A 20,541-nucleotide genomic window follows, 5' to 3' on the forward strand; every position below is an offset into this window, starting at 1 on the left:
ACACCAACATTATAACTAACAAATACACATTTGGTCTGTGTTTAGTTTGTTGTGTTATTTTTGCTATTATTAAGAACATCTGTCCCTCAGAGAACCTTTTACTGCAGGTCTTTCAGCTGCATTGACATTTCCTGTCAGCGCAGATCAGACGTTGCTCCATGAAGCCGTGTTGTTCCTGGAGTAGATTTCCGCTGTATTTGCAGTACTGTCTCCTTTCACCACAAGGATGCTGGCCAATTAAAAACTCGAAATCTGTGTTGTTCAGCAAAACCAAATGACTGTTGACTGCTGTGCAGAAGCCTACAGTGTGGAGGACTGAACTTCCTCTGTAAAGTTTAGGGGTTAGCCTCCAGATGGTCGACAGATCTGTTTAATGCACTGCAGGGAAGGAAGTGACTACTGCTGCAACAAAATTACACGAGTCGCAACATTTACTCAGCGTCACTGTGGAGCTATTTTTAAAGAAACCCTGACTGACTAGATCAGATTCTTTGAAATACATGATTAACATTTGGTCAATGTTTTATAGATTTTTGATCTTAAAAGAGCCTTGTTGAAGAATTGGCTGTAGTGTCTTTTTTCTCTCTCTCTCTCTCTGAAAATGCATGGAATTTCACAATACATATCCTAAATGGCTGATATTTTCACTTCTGTAGCACCAAAATACAGCAAAGGTTCCAGTTTTATTCTGTAGTCTGAAGGTTTTTACAGAGGGGCCTGTTCATAGCCTGATTTATCCTGATGATTTTATTCCTAAAAACCTGGTTAAAAAAGGATTTCATGGCCTTATTTATTTATGGATTTATATGAGTCTATAAAACGAGATCTCCAGAAGTTCCCTCTGTAAAAAACCTTTGACTATAATATGCCAACAAAATGAAATACACATAAACCTGGCTTCATCCAATGTTTAGTTTTCTGTATTAGAAATGTATCCAAATAAGCAAATATTTAATTAGATAAGTTCTCATTTGCATATTTAAACATAACATTTCACACAACTTGTCATGCAAAAATGAATCGTCTTAATGTAAGAAATCATCTGGGGAAGTTGAACGGTGATATTTATTAGTTGTGGAGTACTACTGAATATATGAAAAAAGCTGTATAAAGTGGGAGTTGCATAAAATCTAAATTTAAAAAATGCCTTAAGTGATGTCACACGAGGCAGCATCCATTTGGGCTGCAAACTACAACTTCAAAAATAGAAAATAATCTGGTGGTGTGAGTTACGGCCGGTCCTCACGCCTGCGTGAGCAGCACATATCATTTGAGGCGGCAGCAGAGCGTCATGTATAGATCCGGAATCTCACCTATTTTTTCGCTTCACGCCCACAGTTCTCGGAGAAAATAGACCTGAAAATGATGCGTGGATCGTCATATCGACATCATATTCTATTTCTTGAATATGTCACAGATATGACAAGAATAGACACGAACAGAGGTGAAGGGCAGTATTTTCCATTTGTCTCTTTTTCTTTATCTCTCTCTCTCTCTGTTTCAATGACGTCAAAGGAAAATCCAGTCATCATCTTAATTGATCATTATCACAGGCGAACTGTAGAAAGGCAGGGCTGGCATCTGCAGCACTGCAGCATCAACGTTGTCTGTGTGGACAAACACATGCGTGTGAGCGGCAGCACTTCAGCAACGCAACCTGCACCACTGCACACGCAGGCTCATCTGTGCCTGAGGCTAGCAGCTTGAGGCAACATTAGACGCTACAAGCATTACACCCCTGATATCCAACCGAAATGATGATGGTTTAGTCGCATTTTGAGTAAAGTAAGTGCCAGTGTTTTGACAAGGAATCGGAACTTGTGGCATAAATGTCTCTGCTTCTGCTGCGTTGAGTTATCCATGTCCATTATGAGTCCGCCAGTGTTGTAAGCGCGCGGTGCTAAATCAGTGAAGTGAACTGAAAGAATTTCAACATGACCAAGAGCTATAAAAGTCTACCCCATCTCTGATTTTATTGGTAAATTCGGTTTTCAAGTTCATTATACTGTCATGGTGTCTGAGCAGTAAAACGCCGTGCGGTGCCAGGTCTGGAGGCAGAAGGGCAGGTGGGTGCTGACAGAGATGGGTGCACAGACACCATGAACAGAGGGAAGGAGCCAAGACCTGCCAAGCATACACAGACACCAGCGAGGCCCCAAATGACACAACATATGGAGTACAGCTGAAAAATCCCTCCGCCCTTCTCCACCCGCCATCATCTCATCCTCCACTCCTGCCACACAGCAGTTCTGTGAAAAAACAGGCACTGAAGCCGTGATAGCAAGCGGAGGATTTGAATATCTATTTTTGTAACAATGGCAGCCATGTTACGCATTCTCAGAAGACATGCTAAACCGTATCTCGATTCACACTGAGCGTCCCTCTGTTCTAATTCTGTATAATAAGAGAATCGGTGAAGCTTGTTAGGCAATAACATTATTTCCCTGCAGTATCAAAGAGGTGATACCTGAATACTGCCTTCTTGTGAAGACAGAGGGTATAGAGGAATTCAGAAAAGCAAACTAAGCGCTGTTATTTACTTCTCTTGATACGATCAATGCAGTCGATGTGTTGTCTTCTACAACTGCTGTACACCTCTCATTAATGAGGCAGAGGCCAATCACCACCCCGAAAATCTCACGCCTTCAGTAAAGGAACTGTTCTTGCCTGCAGGCCAGAAAGAAGATAATGTAAGGAGGACTTGACCTCGACTTTCCACCACTTTACTTTTTGTCAAGGCACACTTCGACAAAAAAAGAAAAGGAAATTCCAGGCTTTCTTCGCTCGCACAAAGAAATATTTGTCAGGTTTTCAGAGAGATAGAGATGATGGAGGAATCAAGGCATGGCAGCAATCCCCAGCATCAGCCATCTCAGCCTAATAGCTCTCTATTCCAGTGTTCTCGCTTCCTTTCTAGCCATTTTTATCCTTTGTAGGCTTCAATTTCTCCCTCCTCTGCGCCCCCCTTTCCTCACTGTGCCACTTGGAGCAGCTCCGTTGTAAAAGCATCCAACACTCTACCACCTACCACACCAGCAGCATGGCAATGACTACAGGGCATGTCCAGATGTGCGGTGGATCAGACCGGCGTCACCAGCAGGCTCTACACCCACAGACATTTAGCTGATTCAAAAGACTGTCACAGCCAGCAGATACATGCTCCCGGCTTCCCAGTTATGGCGCATTCAAAGCTAATTGAGGACCAAGTAACTTCCACCCTGCTGACTCACTCACAGGAGTCCATCACCTCTTCTGCAAAAACAAAAACCCTCTCATCCCTTGAGTTTTACAGATGGTGCGTTATAAAATCATGATAGTGTTTGTTTGATAGCAGTTGGTGAATTCAGTGCCAAGACATGACACCACTATGACCACTTAACAGTATTCATTAGTGGTGTCGTGAAACGCCTGTCACCATCTGTCATTCCCCTCGGCTCAAACAGCTGAGGGTGGGTGCACGGAGAACATGGAAACAGTATAGTTTAAAGAGCTGGGCCATGCAGACCCATGCAGGTTCCCTTATATGAGGCATGTGAGCTGTGTCAGTTCAACAAGCACCGAGAAGTCATTCAATGTATGTACATGTGCCAAAACATCCTGGATTCAGACGCTGCCGTCTTGCCTCTTTTGGAGTCAGAGTCTGTGCTGTAGTGATCAGCATTTGGAGCCCTTGTCTCAAGGTCTAGCCCATACACCTGCCAAAGCAGGGCTCAGCTGTCAATCATGATGTCATGCCCCTTCTTTGGAGCATCAAATAACTCATTAAAACCAAACATGTCAGACTAATGAACACTTTAATGTACATCAATGTGATAAGAGCCACGTAAAATGACAAAAATCGTTGGATGAAATGTATTTGACATGTACTTTGAGTTTTTACTTTGACTCATGTCCTATCTAAGGAGGGGCAGAGGTTTATGACCTTTACTGCAGCCCCCCTCCATGGGTGATCAAGATTTTTTGGCTTAACTTTAGAAGATTTCCTTTCATCCATCTTTATATCCAGTTAGTGAACCCGCTAACCTAATGTGCCAGTATTAAGGTGCTTTTAGTCAGAGAAAAATTGCCGCCGCTGCCGCCTTTGTTGTTTTTGATGTTAAAACGACAGCAAGAAGAGGGAGGGTGGCTACCGTTCTCGCTATTTGCTGCTGATGTCTGAGCAGGTGATGGTTTGACTTTTTGAACTTGCAGCTCGCTGTGGTTTCTGTGGTTGCCATGGTCACAGTGAGCTGCAAAGGCAAGTTGAAAAAGTTGAAACATCCTGGGAAACAGTACAGGTCCAAATTGTACAGGTATCTGAGTTGACTGTTGCGCTGAGCCAGACAGCAGCCTGCTACACAACTCAACAGCTGCGGTCTTTGAAAAGCACAAACTCACATTAGCTTTCTTGGTAAAGCCTCCTTCTTATCTTACTTATAAACATGAATGCACGCTGTGTCCTGCACCTTAACTTGTTGAACAAGTAACCAAACAAACATTCACCAGGAAAAAGTGCACAACTCACGTCACTTTACGGGCTAAATAGCTAATTAGCTGCTTAGCTACAGCACTTTAGATGGCTGCGATTGTCACTTTTTACTCTTTAATTCCACTAACAGCATGCTGTCTGACCATGACATGTAGGCCACAGCAGAAGTTTGTTTAGTGAATTGAAAAAGAGCATTTCTGATGTTTTTCCAACTGCCTCAAACTAATACATGCTGATAGTGCTTTTGACTGCAAACAGAGATGACTTAATGTGATTTCAGTTGGACTTTAATAACAAATAGCGGGCAGCATATGACCAGAGTAACCGCCACCTGCTGCTTACTGTAGATACTGTTAGCTAGTTAGCTCAGTTAGCCGTGAAGCTAGCGGCCTGGACTGGGATTTTAGAGCACCGGGGGAGTGTTAGTATTTACAACCCTAGCATAGGAGCTTTGGACCTGGATGGGCCGGAGCTAGCTGGTTATCTTGCTAACTTATATATTTTTCAGTTAATTCTTACATGTTTTCAACAAAAAATCTTACATATTACAAAGTCTGTGGAGAGTGATTGCAACTTTGACTGTTGACATGAATTACACTATTCCGTTCCCCCCCATTCCCACTATCTTCTACCAGATTCATAACATAAAGTGGCAGCAACACAACAAATCAGAGTAGTTGGCATTGCATAAGAGTGTAACCGTTCTGTGTTTGGTTATGTTTGGCCATTTGCAGATTTTAAAGCTTTATTTTTGCTGATAATTTTGAGTATAAACTTGAAAAAAACAAGTTAAGTACTTGGGTTCTTATCGGAATTCACAGCAACTGCCTCGATGTGTTCATAAATTATGAACAGGCAGATTCTCAAATGATAACCTCGATACTCCAGTATACAGTGGCTCATAAAACTAAAAGTGAAAAGGAAAATAAAATGAAATCCTGAACTACTGTAGAAAAAGTAAAACTAAGAGAGCCTTTGAGATAGGGGAACGGAAATTACCTCGCTGCTTCTACAATTACTCCCATATTTGTTCTAATTGCTGTTATCATCATTAATATTGTGAAAATAATGAGAGAGCTGCTATTTGTGAAACAACATGGGGCTCAGACGCTGGAAGCTGGCTTAGAAGGATGCTGTCTTCAAGGAAAAGTAATTAGTGCCTCCTGATGGATACATACAGTTTGTGTATATATGTAGGAAGAAAGTCTGACAAACACTCCGTATGTACAGGTAATAAGCCTTGGCAAAATACACTAATCACTTTATTTGAAGAAAGTTTACGCTGGCGACTTTGTAAAACTATAAATTGACTTGCATAATTAACTCACCTCACTTAAACCATACACTCGTTGCGTGTGGATTTATTCGGTGCACGTTGTCAGAATCTGCTGCTGAGCATCATGGGAATTAGGGTGATGCCTCTGCTTGGATAGCAAAAACAATGCGAGGAAGACACCATTGTTGATTCATCATTACTTTCTCTCGACTAGCTCGCTTCTCGGCCTCTGTAGAACCAGAAATAGCTTAATTAATCCCTGACACTGAGCCGAGCGCGGGGAGATGGTTTGGGACAGCACCGTGCAAAGTGGGATCCGCCACATCCAAATGAGGCCTGACAGGTGACTGTGTCCCCAATGCGAGCCACTGTGTGCATGCTGGAACCAGCCACAAGGGGCATTTGTTTAGGCTATCACTATCACTATTTGCTGACTTCTCCTTTTCCTAATTGGTATGGAATTTAAAGGAACCATCCTGGTGGTGTCATTGTTAATTATACTTTAGGCCGGGCAGCGTCTTGTTGTGGCTTTTTTTTTTCTTTTGTTACGGAAGGCCTGGAGAGAGGGACAGATTGCGAGCACCAGTCTATGTTCAGTTAGTTAAAAGATGAGAAGGCAGAGCCAAAATTAATTGTTGTCTCAAATCGCATGCTCAGCATGCCCGATGCACGCAGGCCTCCGTGATGAAAGTTGTATGAACAGGAGATGAATTGGAGGGCTTTCTAATCCGGTAGTGTGGAAACAAATGGCTTGCTTCCTCTTGCACTCGTTCTCTGTCATTTCTTTTTTTTCTGTAGATATCTCACTCAGTGTGTATTTTGACCATTTCTTTCCCACAGAAACTGTTGCTCTTTGTGTGTGTGCCTGTCTCTGTTCCTCCTCTTCTCTCCCTCGCTCCCTCTGCTGATTGCTATTCGTGCTTTGGAGGCAGCCTGAGCCCTAGAGCTCAAAGAGTTCAGTATCTCGTCTACAGTGGTGAGAGGGAGAATGAGGAAGCAGCAGTAGAGGAGGAAAAAAATGTGGAGGAAGAGGAGCCAGAAATTCAGTACAACAGTCACTAAATGCCAGTGTGTTCATCTAATTATCGATCATTTCCAGGAGAATAAAGGTTGCCAGAGTCCTGCGCTCTTATCCATCTGAAACATGAGGTTGCCAGAGGAAACGAGAGAAAAACAACTACTTTGATATCACTGTTTTGTAAGCTGCCAGTCTCACTGTGAATATTCATTACAAACATACTTACTGTATAATTTTTCACAAACAGTATTGCAGTATGTGTCACTGGTTTCGTGTGTGTTTTCCAGGCTCAAGCCTCTGCTCTGTCTCTGTTCTGGCTCTTGAGATCATACAGTTAAAGCTCCATAATTGTACATGGGACCAGTGCACGGTGGGTACCCACCTGCAATCATATTTTATACACTAAATGAGACATGCTCATTTTCAGGTCACTACTAGAGTAGGTTTTCATGCTTTAGTGCTCAAAAAACACATCTGTTTAAGCTCCTGTCTCTTTAAGGCCCCCCTCTCCTCTGATTCGTCAGCTCGCACATGCCTGAGCCAGCACCACTAACACTAAATCAGTGTTTACGTGCTAAATTAGCTGCTAGGCATTAATTATGCAAATGTGTGACATGGTGACGTAGTGCGATGTCACAAAGTCACGGTATTAAAGGCGGGACTACTGGCGAGGCGTTTCAGGAGCGGTGTTTTCCGTGGGAGAGAGGAGCTTCTGTTGGTGCAAACTTTGACCTTTTTAACTTTCAAGGTCTTTTACAAGAACAAATAAAACACAGAAGTAATAATAAAGTACCATAGTAACATAATATAATTTAACAGATGAATGAAGATTTATCTATTTTCTTGGATATACTTTTTATTTTTGTTGTACTTTTTGGTACTAATGTTTGAACATTGCCTTCAGCTGTTTTTGTCTACACCAAAATTCTCTTCGGCGCTATTAACAGCAAATACCATATCTGTAATTCCATTTCTCTTGTCATCTGCAGCTGAGGTATTGGGGATGGAGTCTTGGAGATACACTAACAAATGCACAACAACATATCAAAGATTGCAAAGCTGCATGTACTCTCACTCTTTATCTCTCTCTCAACTCGTACATGCAAACGAACGCGCGCTCACACACACACACACACATACGCCCACACACAACCACTGGAAAAGACACTCTGGCAAATACTGTTTACTGATATGCGGATTGGGTTTAAGACCGGAACGCTGAGCATTTCAATCTAAACAGTAAACACTCTTAATTGGATTGTGTGCTTATGTGCTTTGATGTGAATCCTCTAAGGACTGTATATTATTAGGCCTAATTGATTCTGATACATATTTACACGAGTTTGGAAAATTAGTCCAAAACAAATGCGAGGGGTTTCATCATGAGGCTAATAGCGCCGCATTACACGCCACCTTTTGCTCGCCATTACCGGAGCACCGTGTCGCTGCGGTGTCAGAGTTCACTGGTCATTTGGCAGTCCGGTGAGGCTGCTCTGTCTGTGTCAACATCTTGTGGAAATGACACCGCAGACCTCCCGTTCATCACAAATGAGGCCCAGAGGGGATGATGGGAGCTGAGCGAGGGGACTCACCGTCACCCTGAGGTTGAGAGGTGGAGCACCGATCCTCTGTTGCTGACCTCAAATACCGTAACCTGCCTCCAGAGGGTGTGTGTCAAGCGATTCGACCTCATCCACGAGGGATAGAGGTCTGCTTTAGAGTGCCAGGAAATGTCAGCCTGGACAAAGCAAAGTGCAGACACTTTGCTGATGGACCACCAGTGTGTATTAGGCAATTTGAATGTGTGAGTTGGGATGTTTGTCAAGACCGTGCTTTGTAAAGTCAAAATAGCAAAGTTCGAGTCAAGCACAGTCCATATTTAACAACGAACAGATGGTCCACGATGCGCAGGAGCAGAGGATTAGGTCTGCAGGGTTGATTGAGGGTTGATGCTACTTTTTAGCTTCGCTCAGAATAACATGAGCTTCTTGGCCATGCAGGCATTCCCATCTTTGGTTTCACATCACCTGCAATTTAAATTCCATTACTTGCCTTGCCACACTTCAAATAAAGCTCGGGCCTATTAATTACCAAAGTATGGGTTCAGGGTAAAGGTGAACGTGCAATTACAGAATTAAATCAAGCTCCCGTTTAGCTTGTCAGTCCTGACAGAAATAATTTGAGTGAATTATTAAATGCTTCCAGTGCTCTCAGCCGCTTCATTGTCGGCTCAGACATGCCCAGCCGCAAGAATCCGAGCTCCTTTTCTCCTGCTTTTAAAGTAGAGCGGCTAATTGTGTTTTTTTCAATGAAGTGTTGAACTCAGTGTGTTTATGATAAACAAAAGAAAAATGACCCACTGTCACTGGGGCGTATGCTTCCAAATGTTTTCTGTGTTCTTTGAACCGTATAATAAAAGAAGTCAAGCTTAATGAGATCATTTTAAATTTGTGGTGGTTATGGTAATCAATTGTATATCATTATCATGTGTTTGAGGTCTAGCGAATTAGAAGTTTTAATAAGCTACCTGCACAGGTAATTTAAAGTTCCAGAGTGATATTTTTAAAGGGTAACTCCTTCAATTTTACACATTTAAGTGTGTTTACAGGTCTTGGGGAGTACTACTGCATATGTTAAAAAAAAGTAGTATGAAGCCTTAGTGGGTCCAGATGAAGCTGCATGTAATCTAATAAACTGCCTCCAGTGATGTCACTCAGTGGCTATGCTGCATTGTGGGTAATGTAGGTGGCAGGTTTTGAAAAGCAGTCCTGTTGGACTCCAGTTTGAAAACAAATGATCAAAATCGATACAGCAGAACCAGAGATTTATGCCACCCATTACTCCTCCTTTTCAAAAGCTGGTGCCCACATTACCCACAATGCAACTGCCCAACTGAGTGACATCACTGGAGGCAGTTTTTCAGATTACATGTGCCTTCCTCTGGAGCCACAAAAGGCTTGATACCACGTTTTTCACATATGCAGCAGCACTCCCCAAGACCCGTAAACACACTTTAATGTTTAAAATTGGTGGAGCCACCCTTTAATTTTGATGACTGCATAATAGTTCATATTCAAATGATACCAAAGGATTCTCCTCAGATTTTTGTAACCAAGCGTAAACAAACTTTTATTTTGCTGCTGTGTATAAATAAGAGATTACAGAATAAATCTGAACTGAAAGGAGCCATAAATATTTGCTTGATTCTTTATCCCCACGGCTCACGCTGCCATGTTTTAAATGTGTTTTCCTTCACTAAAAATGAAAAATAGGGAAAAAAATGTCTTGTTTTGTCGGGTTCTGCTGCTAGCGAGCATTTTAACTAATTGCCTGTAATGAAGCAATTTGCCGGTGGCTGACTGGATTCAGTGGTTGAGTTTTGGTCTCTATGACAACCAGCTGTCTGTAATTAGTAAATCAAGCCAGGGTGAGGTTTTTGGGCAGTCAGAGTGGCTGCAAAAGAAGTCAAGAGTGGCAAGTGTTTTCAGTAATTGTGTTGGCCGTGAAGTTTCTGCTCACTTAACTGCAGGGATGTGTATACCTCTGGTGGTGTTTCTCAGGTATTTGCAGCCGGAATGTTTCCTGTGGTTAAAAAGACGATCATAGCGGCTCAGTGCTGTGCTGTTTGGCTTTCAGTGTTTGTTTCTTCTGCAGCTCCGTTGTGCTTCGCTCTGTGTCAGCTGGAGGTGTGTATTGTGCTAAAACAGCGAGAGGTATGTAGTGTGCTTTGATTGATGTCACTACCTTCTTATAATTACCAATTAGCGGGTGTATTTGACATTTCCAGACGAATGAAATGTCACACGGAGAATAAATACAGTTTGTTAATACTTCTGCATGTTGTTCTGCTGTAGCCCGTGCAGCTGCCTTGGGTTTGGATTATCCTGGAGTCCATGGAGCACCTGATCTCTATGAGCCAGCTCACAATGGGATGTATACCAGCCCACTCGGGACTCACCCTGAATTGGCTGAGACTGAACCTTACATGGCCTCCTACGGACAAAATCAACCAGAAGTGAGATCCCTGGATGTCAGACCAAGGAGTTCTGAATCTACATTTCTACTGAGCCATAACAATCCAGTTCAAAGTGAATACACAACTGACCAAGTGCCCAGATCTCCCAGAGGACAGTCAGTTATTAACCGCAAGTCCGATTTTGAGGAGGTCAACCATGTTGCCCCTCCAACTCTGGCTGAAGCCCGGGGCCAGCCTGACCTTGTGAAATGGGATCCTCAAGGTCGCACCAAACCGCTCTCATTTGTCTACAATCATCATGACCTTGTTGTTGACGAGTCTGTCCCAAATAGACGTGGCGTGTCTCTAAGAGGGCTCCCCCTGCCCCAAAGCCGGGGTCATGGCGCTTACCAGAGGGGTCTAGCGGGGTACCGCCTGGGCAGACAAGTTCCTGTCCTCGGTTCATCCGGCTTCACCAACAAAGACCATGTCGGAGCGATGACTGGCCGAGACCCTGCTGTCAGTGGACTGAAAAGGATTAGGTTCCCTGTCCATCTTGCTCAGCCCCTGCACAGGCGCCTGAATGTCAGACAGTTTGTTCAAGGTAACCCTGTTCTTAGACGTATGACAAAACTAAAATCAGGTCCAGTTAGAATAAGTCAGTGAGCTAAAGGGCTCTGACACATAGCTTGGCTGTCTTGTCAAACAGTGTCCCTGTGAGGGCTTCTTAAAGTTAACAGGCAAGCATTTTGTGACGGGGAAAAACAAAGTGATTTCAGAATCTATTTGTCTGATTTGCTCTAACGTTTACTGAAAGAAGACACGTCCAACTTATCTGTGTTCAAGCTGCTGCGTCGTTGCTCTCTCACCTGTAGCTCTGAAACAAGTTGCATCATACAATAAACACAAAATTACAAATGGTCTCAGTGCCTTTCTCTGCCTTTTTTTCCCCCCCTCCATCATAAATATCTCACTGAGGTCTGGATGTTACCATAGTGCCATCTGTTGGCTGTAATGGGTACATATCCTTTTGGCTCACATTGTTGTACACAGGTGCTGCTTAACAGAAGGTCAGCCTTTGACAAATCCCATAATCTGTTTACAATCTGTTGTTTGCAAGTACTACTACTGGTTATGCTAATTCCTCCAAATAACCTTGGTCTTCCAGTGATGGCATGTTTCACTGGTGGTCTGGCAGTTGTGATAGAGAAAATGAGGTGTTAAAAGGCAGCTTTAGATTTTAAATGCAGCGAACTGTGAGCAAATATTGAATATTTATCCCAGCACACTGCCTTTTTTTCCAAAGGAGAGTAGGAACGGTGGACTCTGTAAGCAATATAAAATGAAGAAAAGCTTTATATCAACCCGTGCATGGCTTTGATTCCCCACTGAAAGAGATTTGACTGTGTGGAATGGTAGGCAGGTAAGGTTATCCAATGATTGACCCATAAATCAATCAATCAGGAGCCAGAAAGAGTAGGTTATGAGCGCTCATCCGGAACGTGAATAGGGAAATGAGCGACAGAACAAAGTAAAGCAATCAACTGTTTATGGGGAGCGGGAAAGGAAGGCAGTCAAGAGTGGCCGTACATCATGCAGGATGTCAGGCTGAAAAAGAGGACGTTTGGCAGCGGCAGGCAGCCAGTTTGAAGCAAAAGTGCAGACCACACATTTGGTGATGTGAGATTATATCAAAAACAAGAGGTAGAGCATGTCTTGCATAAATTAACTTGATTTCAGAGTATCACATGAACCACAAAGTGAGTCCATACTGTCACTGATTGCTACAAAGACTTTGTGGAAGGGCCGCATGTCCTGAAAAGTGTCAAGATTTAAGGTGCATGTGCTTCACTTTCTGTTCCTATAATCACTGTTATAATCATAACATGTGAGCGGAGGCAGTTTGCATATGTACTCAACAAAGTTTCCTTATATGCAGAGGATGTATTGTCTCTGATGTATTGCACTTGGCATTTAAGATTGATTCTGCCATGATGCCCTGCAGTTGTTCGCCTCCTAACCCTCGATCAATGACTTAATGACCCCTTGTACAGTTTGAGTAAGGACAGCGAAAGTCAGGGCAGGTACAGAACAACTGTGTGTAAACAACATGTGGGCTGTAGCGACCTCAGATGAACCTGGAGTATATGTATCATCAGCAGTGCGCTGGTTTGATGCCACAAGGTACAAGAGGGAAGGTTTATTAGCATTAAGTGGCTACAAATAAGTCTGACGTGTTTGTGTCAGAACTTCTCCCATTCAGCACAGTTCAACTCAACTTTTACACAGTGAGATCATTTTGTCTCCAAATGTCATGGGAGCACTTAACAGATAGGATTCTTTTACATGAAGAGAGGGATTAAAAATGTAACCACAAGGGACTAATTATCTCCACAGGGTGCACAGAAGAGTAAAATATAATGCAATCCAAAACACAAACCACTCAAAGCGATGTATCAGACAGCCACTGGTGCCAAATATTGATACTTTTCATTAAAAAAACATGCAGGCGCTCAAAAGAGTTTCCTCTTCCAGTTTGACTTTATCAGTCACTTCTTCATTACTCCTCGTGGTGTGAACTTCTGGATATACACTGATTGAATTTATTCAAATTTTAGCAAGGCATAATTGTATTCTTCCTTTAAACATTTTAACTCCAGAACAGTTCTGCTTTCTGGCAATTTGGGCTTTTGCCAGTTTATGGCTATTTTGCATCAGAATAATGGAAGACATGGACATGCACAAGTTGGAAGTCAGTGTGTGTGTGTTTCAGGCACTAGGCTAAGACTATGTGCACTTTTTTGGACATTGTTTCATTTCATATCAAATTCTGTGAAACTGACGCCGCAATGCAGTGAAATGATAATTCCTGCTTTTATATATTTTTAGATGATTGTCTTGCAATTCATCAAGTGTTTGCAGGATTTCTGTATCGTGGCAGACACAAGGAGGGCTTTGTGTTTAGGCATTAAGGGGTTTAAGTTTGACTTTATGGTAATTTCCGAGGCTTTGTATCATTCTGTTTGTTATTTTCAATAAATCACCAACATAAACTACTATTTCATCCACCTGTAGGACAAAATAACAAAAATGTTACTGTTCTTTTGCCATTATAGTGTGAGGTGGTGAGGCTCTACAACAGACTCAAATCCACAGCTCCTTGACGGTGAGCGAAAATTGAAAAGGTATCATTTGTTGCACAGCTATTGTGCTCACAGAGTCTGTTCCTCACTGCCTGCGCCACTATAGATTGTGCATGAGGTTTTTCCTGCAAAGCTTGTGAAGCGAGTGTGTGTGTGTGTGTGTGTGTGTGTACCTGGCTGTGAGTCTATGCTCTTTATCATGTCTGCCTCCTGAAAGCATTTATGCTTCCTGAGAAAATGTGAAAACACTGAGGCGCCGCTCATTCCTTCACAACCCGGAACAATACTTTTGTGCCGTTTAAAAAAGGCAATGAAACAATGTACAGTGCCAAAATAGCTCTGTAGCCAAGTTAGCAGCTCTACCGGGAACATTTAGAAACGAGCAGCAGAAAATAATGAATCACACTGCGGACCACACAAACACAGGGCCACACCATCAGTCACAGCCTTCTGGTTCATGGTGGTTGTTTCATTTTTATCACTGAATAAAGTTTTAAGTTGTCTGGTTTCTGGCACTCCCTGTGTGCTGGCATTTCCGCCGACAGAATTCAACAAAATGGTCTACGGACCAGTTTAGTTTTGGTGTCAGTCGGATCATTGTCCACAGACAAACACTCAGTAAAAGTTTATAGAGCCTGCAGGGAAAGTCGTGCCGCTCAACTTGGTATTTAGTGGCGCTTGTGGTGCTTGTTCTGATGACTTTAGGCAACAAAGTTTTGCAAGCGTTTAATCAGAAATCAGCTTCCTTTAAAAGGTCTAACATTTGGATAAGATACTACAAAGTACCCATGCACAAGGAGACAACACATGCATTTCTTATCAAGGCATTGTAACTCAGAACAGACACTTTGTAAACCTGTTTGCGGTGCGGTCAGGTGTTTGTAGGAAGTTTTAGTTACATTTATTTGACATAATGAGATTATAAGATTGAACATGTGATATCACAAACTGGCTATATTGGCTATATGAAAAAGCCACTGTGGAAGTGCCTGCAGCATTCTGTCTAATGGCCAGCAGAGGCTGTTTCCACTGGTTTCTAAAAGAAGTCTGGTTGTATGAAATCTTATGAGACGAAATTTTTCTTCTCACTTGATTTATTACCTCTGTGAACCATTTCCTTATGAGATTATGGTCTCAATTTCTAGTTTCAAGTCCTCTTTAATACAACATGATGGCTTTTATTGTAAATAATGGTCCCATTTGGAGTAAAATAGACAATAAAGCAGGGCTTTAGGGTGTGGCTACCTTGTGATTGACAAGTCACTACCACAGCTTTTCCTCAGGTAATCAGTCAGATCCATTTAGAATATCCTCCCCAACTCTACCCTTTCATCCAAGAATGGTCACTTCTGGCTCCAAAAAACCAAGATGGCGACGACAGCAATGTCCAACTTGAAGATTTAAAGCGGAAGTTGGTGGGTTTAACTTTGAACAAACGCGCCAAGGTTGTTGTAATAAATTCCAAGACCATTTTTCATCTTGATCCTTGATATAAAGTAGTCCAGGGAACTGCCAACAAACCAACACAATGAATACTTCTATAAATAATAAACACCTCATCACTAAAGTCAAACTTCCAAAAAATATAAATAAATGATGACAAATTACATATAAATTTTAACTAGGATGATAAACCTAGCATCAAAAAACCTGAAAGAACAGGTATCCATGTTGATATTCTTGGCAAGTACAAGTCAGAAACTCTAGTTCCAACACTACAGGGGTGATCTTTGTAGGTGTAAGTTGTAATTGTACAGCTCTATTCTTCAAGGATAACCACCCCGAGCTGCTGGAATTGCTGTTTGCCAACAAGTACCCTCGGGTTCAGGCCCAAAACAACTGAGTAATTTGTTCTGAGAGGTGGGAAAATGCTTTTGTCACTTTGAAAATCTATTGTGTGATCTGACAAATAACAATGGTAATTTTCTCCATCTGCTGATGGCAAAACATATCAGTGTGTATCAGAAGTAAACTAAGCTGCCACAATGTGGTGAAGCCTGCTTCCTTCACTTTTCTGATATTAAAAAAACAACCTAGAGACCTTGGAATCAGCAACAAAGCAGAGGCTGAATAAATACCGGATAATTATAAACCTGCTTAATTTTGTATTCTTGTATTTCAGTAGCTCCTCGTCTTGGGGTTGTGACCCTCTAATGATTCCAGAGATAAATCTGACAGATCACTTCATGATGAAAATTAATTGTTTTACACGCAATTTGGTTGACTTTTCTTATCTTTAATTTTTGCTTACTACTTGTGAAATACTGCATACTCTCTCTTCTCCAGACCACTAAACATCATTCAAGCGAATCACGCAAAATGTGTCACATGCAGATATTATTCTAAAAGGTCAGACGCCATAAAAGTTGTGAATCACTGCTCTGCTTCAGATTTGCAAAATCTAACCTTGTTTACCTTTCACATAGGCTTATTTGACTTTTCCTGCCTCGCAAAACAAACCCAACAACAGTTTCATCGAAGCTCCGCCATGTCCCGAGTGTGTTACGCTGCACGTGTCGTTACACAAACCTGTTTTAAAGCGACCTCCATTGTCTCCCTTTGCACAATCCCACCGAATGGTAGTTAATACGAACGTGAATTTGTGCTGGTGTGTTTGCCATGTGTGTGTTTCCTCCCCGTGCTCCTCTCCTCTCCTCTTGTTGTCCCACACGGGGCTCTCAGTGAGCCCACTATAGCCTGCCACCACAACTGACCTGTAGTAAGGAGGAAATCAATAGTCAATTCCATTTTGCAGCCAGCGTGTGACAGGTACTAGATAGGAGTGGATTGGGTGCATGTAAGGAGCAGGAGCGTGAGTCAGAGCTTGTCTGACCCTCTCTCTCTCTCTCTCTCTCTCTCTCTCTCTCTCTCTCTTTCTCTCTCTCGCCCGCTCGACCAAGCCTCATGGTGGCAACAGCAAGAGTGCAAGACTCCACGCTCATGTGTGCACCAACTCAGTGCTGTATATAATCACATTAAGCATCATCTAGAGTGAATGTTGAATATGACAGATTACTGTGATTACAGATGAATCAGAATCAATATTGGACATATGCCACAGTACCACAAGGACTGTTTTAACTGACGCAGACAGATTACATGCGTGTGAATTAAGTGCATATGGCAGGATATGATGTGCAAGCAGCATCCGTTCACGTGCTATGATTGTGGCAGTGATGATAGTGATGGAAAGTAAAGCATGTGCACCTTCTACATCGCCACTCTTCAGGGCATATGGTCCCTCCATCTGGGAGTTTTGATAATGTGGGCAGCTCGCTCAGCGCACATCTGAACTGTCACTGCAAACCACACACGGCTTCAGAAGTCAGTTTCAATTTTCATCCAGAGGGAAGTATGTCACCTGATTTTTCCCTCTAGTGCCACCATGCAGTCGACAGTTTTGTTTTATTTAGACAATTATTACAGCTGCTGTTGATGGATTTGGGATTTTCAATTCCAGAAAAACTTCTTTCTGTCAAAGTTCTATTTCCAGAATCAAGAGTGCACTCTCACTCTCAATTTTGTTTACATTCAGGCCGCGTCTGATAATTTGATTATTGACTGATAAAATACAAAAAAAGCCATTTTATGATGTAAGTATAATAACTAAGATAATATAATCTTTAATATTTCATGCTTTCATGCACATATTTTAACCCCAACATAGCCACTGCCTCCCCATAGAATAGAAATACAAGCCCTTAATGTCATTATGATTAGTGCAGTAGAGGAAGAAATACATATTAACATAAAAATATTACAAAAAGAATAAAAATTCAAAAAACAGCCACAGTGAACAAACTAAATAAAAATCTACCTTTGGCCATCTTGTGACTACCTTTGGCCATCTTTGTTCCCAATGGACTGGTGAAATATTGTCCTCACATTATAAATAAATAATTACAATTTTTACCATATGCCCTTAGTGTAGTACCATCCCAAAGAAAATAAGGTGGTGATATCACACTTGATGCCTTGGAGGCTGTCTTTTTTTTTAAATAATTGTGAAAATACAAATGACGGGGCGGGGTTGTCGGGGCATGGAAGCAATGATCTGCAAAAAAAAAATTTAAATCTAAAATTTAAACAACTTGCAACCTCAAAATCAAAATGTCAAAACAAATCCTGGTTTTGCAGAATTGTAACACCCCTAAGAAATACTAATTACTCTACCTTGGAACTAGCAGGTCTGGCATTTATAATTACAGCTGTGAGGCGGGTATTGAATATTTAATCGCACATAAATACCTCATGCTCATTGTTCTGAGATTATTGGTTATATTTAATGTATTTAAAAACACTTTCAGGGCCACTTAGGAAAACAAAAACAATAGCTGCAAAATGTAATTTATTTTACAGTTACACCCTGTTTACAGTATATTGATTTGGACTTGTTGGGTTGAGTGGCGGCGTAGGATGGCATTGTTTCAACAGAAGGCACTGGGCCTAAAATATTTTTAGATTTGAATGGAAGCGTCCATGATTAGCAGAAGCTGTGATTACAGCAGTAGTGATTGCAGTTAACTACAGTAATTCTCTGTATAATAGCAGATAGATATGAGAGGATATTTCCAACAGTGACTAATGTGGGGTTAGTCACATCTCTAATGTGAATAAGAATCTAAAGAGGAGACAGCGTTCTATTAAGTACAGTACAAGAGCCGTAATCAAACCTAGCAAAGCTTCATCAGTTCGACTTGGCTTCGGGGGCCCTCAGCTAATTTTACTGCTCACTGAAACGTAGCATGTAATACCCAGTGGATGGAGAACACTTCGTTCATTACTGCTGATTAGGAAAAAAGATCAAGCAAAATATGTCAACGCATGATAACCAGTTAATGTATTTTTAATTAGAGCCTGCTTCACTTCCCTCCTGTTGATTCCTATTCAAAAACCTACCACTGTGTACGTTTAATTCCTCCTCCAGCGGCCTCTTGATTAACAGTTAGCTTCCATTATGTTTTTTGAGGGCGGCGGAGTGACCGAGCGGGGATGCAGCTGTTAGATTAAAAGTTGAGTGGGTGAGCTCACTGGCTCGCCTCACGCACGCCATTTGAAACGAGGCCTCAGCCAGAGAATCATTTTACAATTTAATAAGCTAATAAACGTGATATGGCAAGTAGTTTCAAGTGCCCTTGGGGGGTCAAGGCACAGTTTACAATCCCATTTAAGAGCTTGTTCTATTACCATGCCGACAAAAGGCTTGGACAGGCCCAGAGCGGGAGATGACTGTGATTTGGGGCAGACTCTGTGATACTAGCAGATGTGCTACTGCAAAGGTCACACTCGACACAGAGGGGTCAGTCTGAACCAGACTTATTGCATTCTTCATGACGGCTCCCTGGAGTCGTATTGTAGGGCATTTGACAGCCGCCATGTTAACACCTTGTGGGAAAAGACCATCAAATAAAGTTGAAATACCTTCATCCTCTCATTCAAACTAAGGCCTGACACTTCACACGCTCAGAGATTAACACTTAATTCGTTCAGGTGTAATCACTAGGGCTGTGTGACGATGATATTTATCGTTTACACCGATGTTAGATAACTGTCCTTTGGATGACGCTTTGGCCCGATCCCAGTGACCACATGATTGAACAGACTCAGACTTTGAGGCGTATTCCCAGGAAGTCTGCACGATGTGTTTAGGGCTTTCATGTCGTCATGTACATGAGGGCTCCCCAGCAGACATTTTGAGCCCTTTATGCGCACTTTCAATAAGTCAACATTTCTTGCATGAGGGAATTACCCACAGTTTGGTTAAATGAAGCCCGAAAAAAAAATCCAACTGATGTCAATCTTTAATATATGACTAATTTCATTATTATATATGCAACTTCCCTAAGATCTGACATCTTCTCCTCTAACTGATTCTCTACTTCAACCACTCAGTTCAAACAACAAAAAAGTAATAAGCTTTTGAAACCTTATGGACCTTTTTTCTTGAAATCTCTGACTGAATTCTGTTTGCGTATGTAATGGAAAATTATATTACTAGATTCTTGTACGAGAAATGATTAGACTCTTAAATCATTTGTTCTTCCCACATCCTTGAATGTTGTATTTGTACTATCTGCATAATGAGAGACTGTTATTTCTATGTAGGGAATGCCAGAAGGTTGCCCACTGAAGACTCTCGTCTCTGGCCTTCTTGTTGTCTAGCCACAGATAACGGAACTTGTCACAGGCGTGAGAAGGACACAGGGCATTCTTTCTCCCTATCAAAAAGGGCTCTCAGCTGTCTCTCATTGCTCTTCTTTCTGCAGACTGCATGCCACTCTGTTTGATTGTTGAACCTTCTTTATAAAGAAAAAAATCCTTAAAAGACAACTGATATTTCTTACAAGTTTATTTATAAGTAACTCAAATTTCCACAACATGTACATATGTACACATTTTATCATTTAAAGCATAAAACAAAAAGTCAGAAAACCCACTAGGTAAAGAGAAATGTCACATTTCTGTTTATACGATTTCGGCCCCTTGCAGCTTCTCTCACTCAGACACTCACCAGCTGACATGAACACGGGATTGGGCCTCTGCATCCTATTGTATGAGGCAAGAAACTTAGGAAGATAATCAAATAATCAAATATGTGTACTGAGTATGAGTACTGTTTATTTGTCACTTATATATAATTAAACATCTCGTGAAATAGGCCTACCTATATGGTCATTTTAT

The 20,541-nt window shown here is 41.8% G+C and overlaps 1 protein-coding gene across 2 annotated transcripts; it reads left to right on the forward strand.

The window, feature by feature from the left end:
• Positions 1-10,199: 10,199 nt before the first annotated feature.
• Positions 10,200-11,640, forward strand: LOC141012458 (uncharacterized). 2 transcript variants are annotated; one of them, XR_012180391.1, is made up of 3 exons: positions 10,200-10,322; positions 10,399-10,475; positions 10,617-11,640. XR_012180391.1 is itself a non-coding variant. In XM_073485944.1 (3 exons), exons 1-3 carry the CDS (start codon positions 10,294-10,296, stop codon positions 11,381-11,383), a joined length of 855 nt encoding a protein of 284 aa, XP_073342045.1. In that variant the 5' UTR covers positions 10,201-10,293; the 3' UTR covers positions 11,384-11,640. The 2 variants fall into 2 exon arrangements, 1 of the variants encoding a protein (XP_073342045.1); XM_073485944.1 differs by having other exon boundaries at positions 10,201-10,322; positions 10,417-10,475.
• Positions 11,641-20,541: the final 8,901 nt, after the last annotated feature.

This window comes from Pagrus major, chromosome 17 (genome assembly GCF_040436345.1).
Source record: "Pagrus major chromosome 17, Pma_NU_1.0".
Classification (NCBI taxonomy): Eukaryota; Metazoa; Chordata; class Actinopteri; order Spariformes; family Sparidae; genus Pagrus; species Pagrus major.

What these genes read in the sequence shown, in the direction of transcription:
- LOC141012458 (XM_073485944.1), top strand. Translation starts at nt 10,294, where the DNA reads ATGTGTATACCTCTGGTGGTGTTTCTCAG. An exon ending in CCTCTGGTGGTGTTTCTCAG is followed by an intron (nt 10,323 to 10,416) that starts GTATTTGCAGCC and finishes TTTCTTCTGCAG; the next exon opens with CTCCGTTGTGCTTCGCTCTG. An exon ending in TTGTGCTAAAACAGCGAGAG is followed by an intron (nt 10,476 to 10,616) that starts GTATGTAGTGTG and finishes GTTCTGCTGTAG; the next exon opens with CCCGTGCAGCTGCCTTGGGT.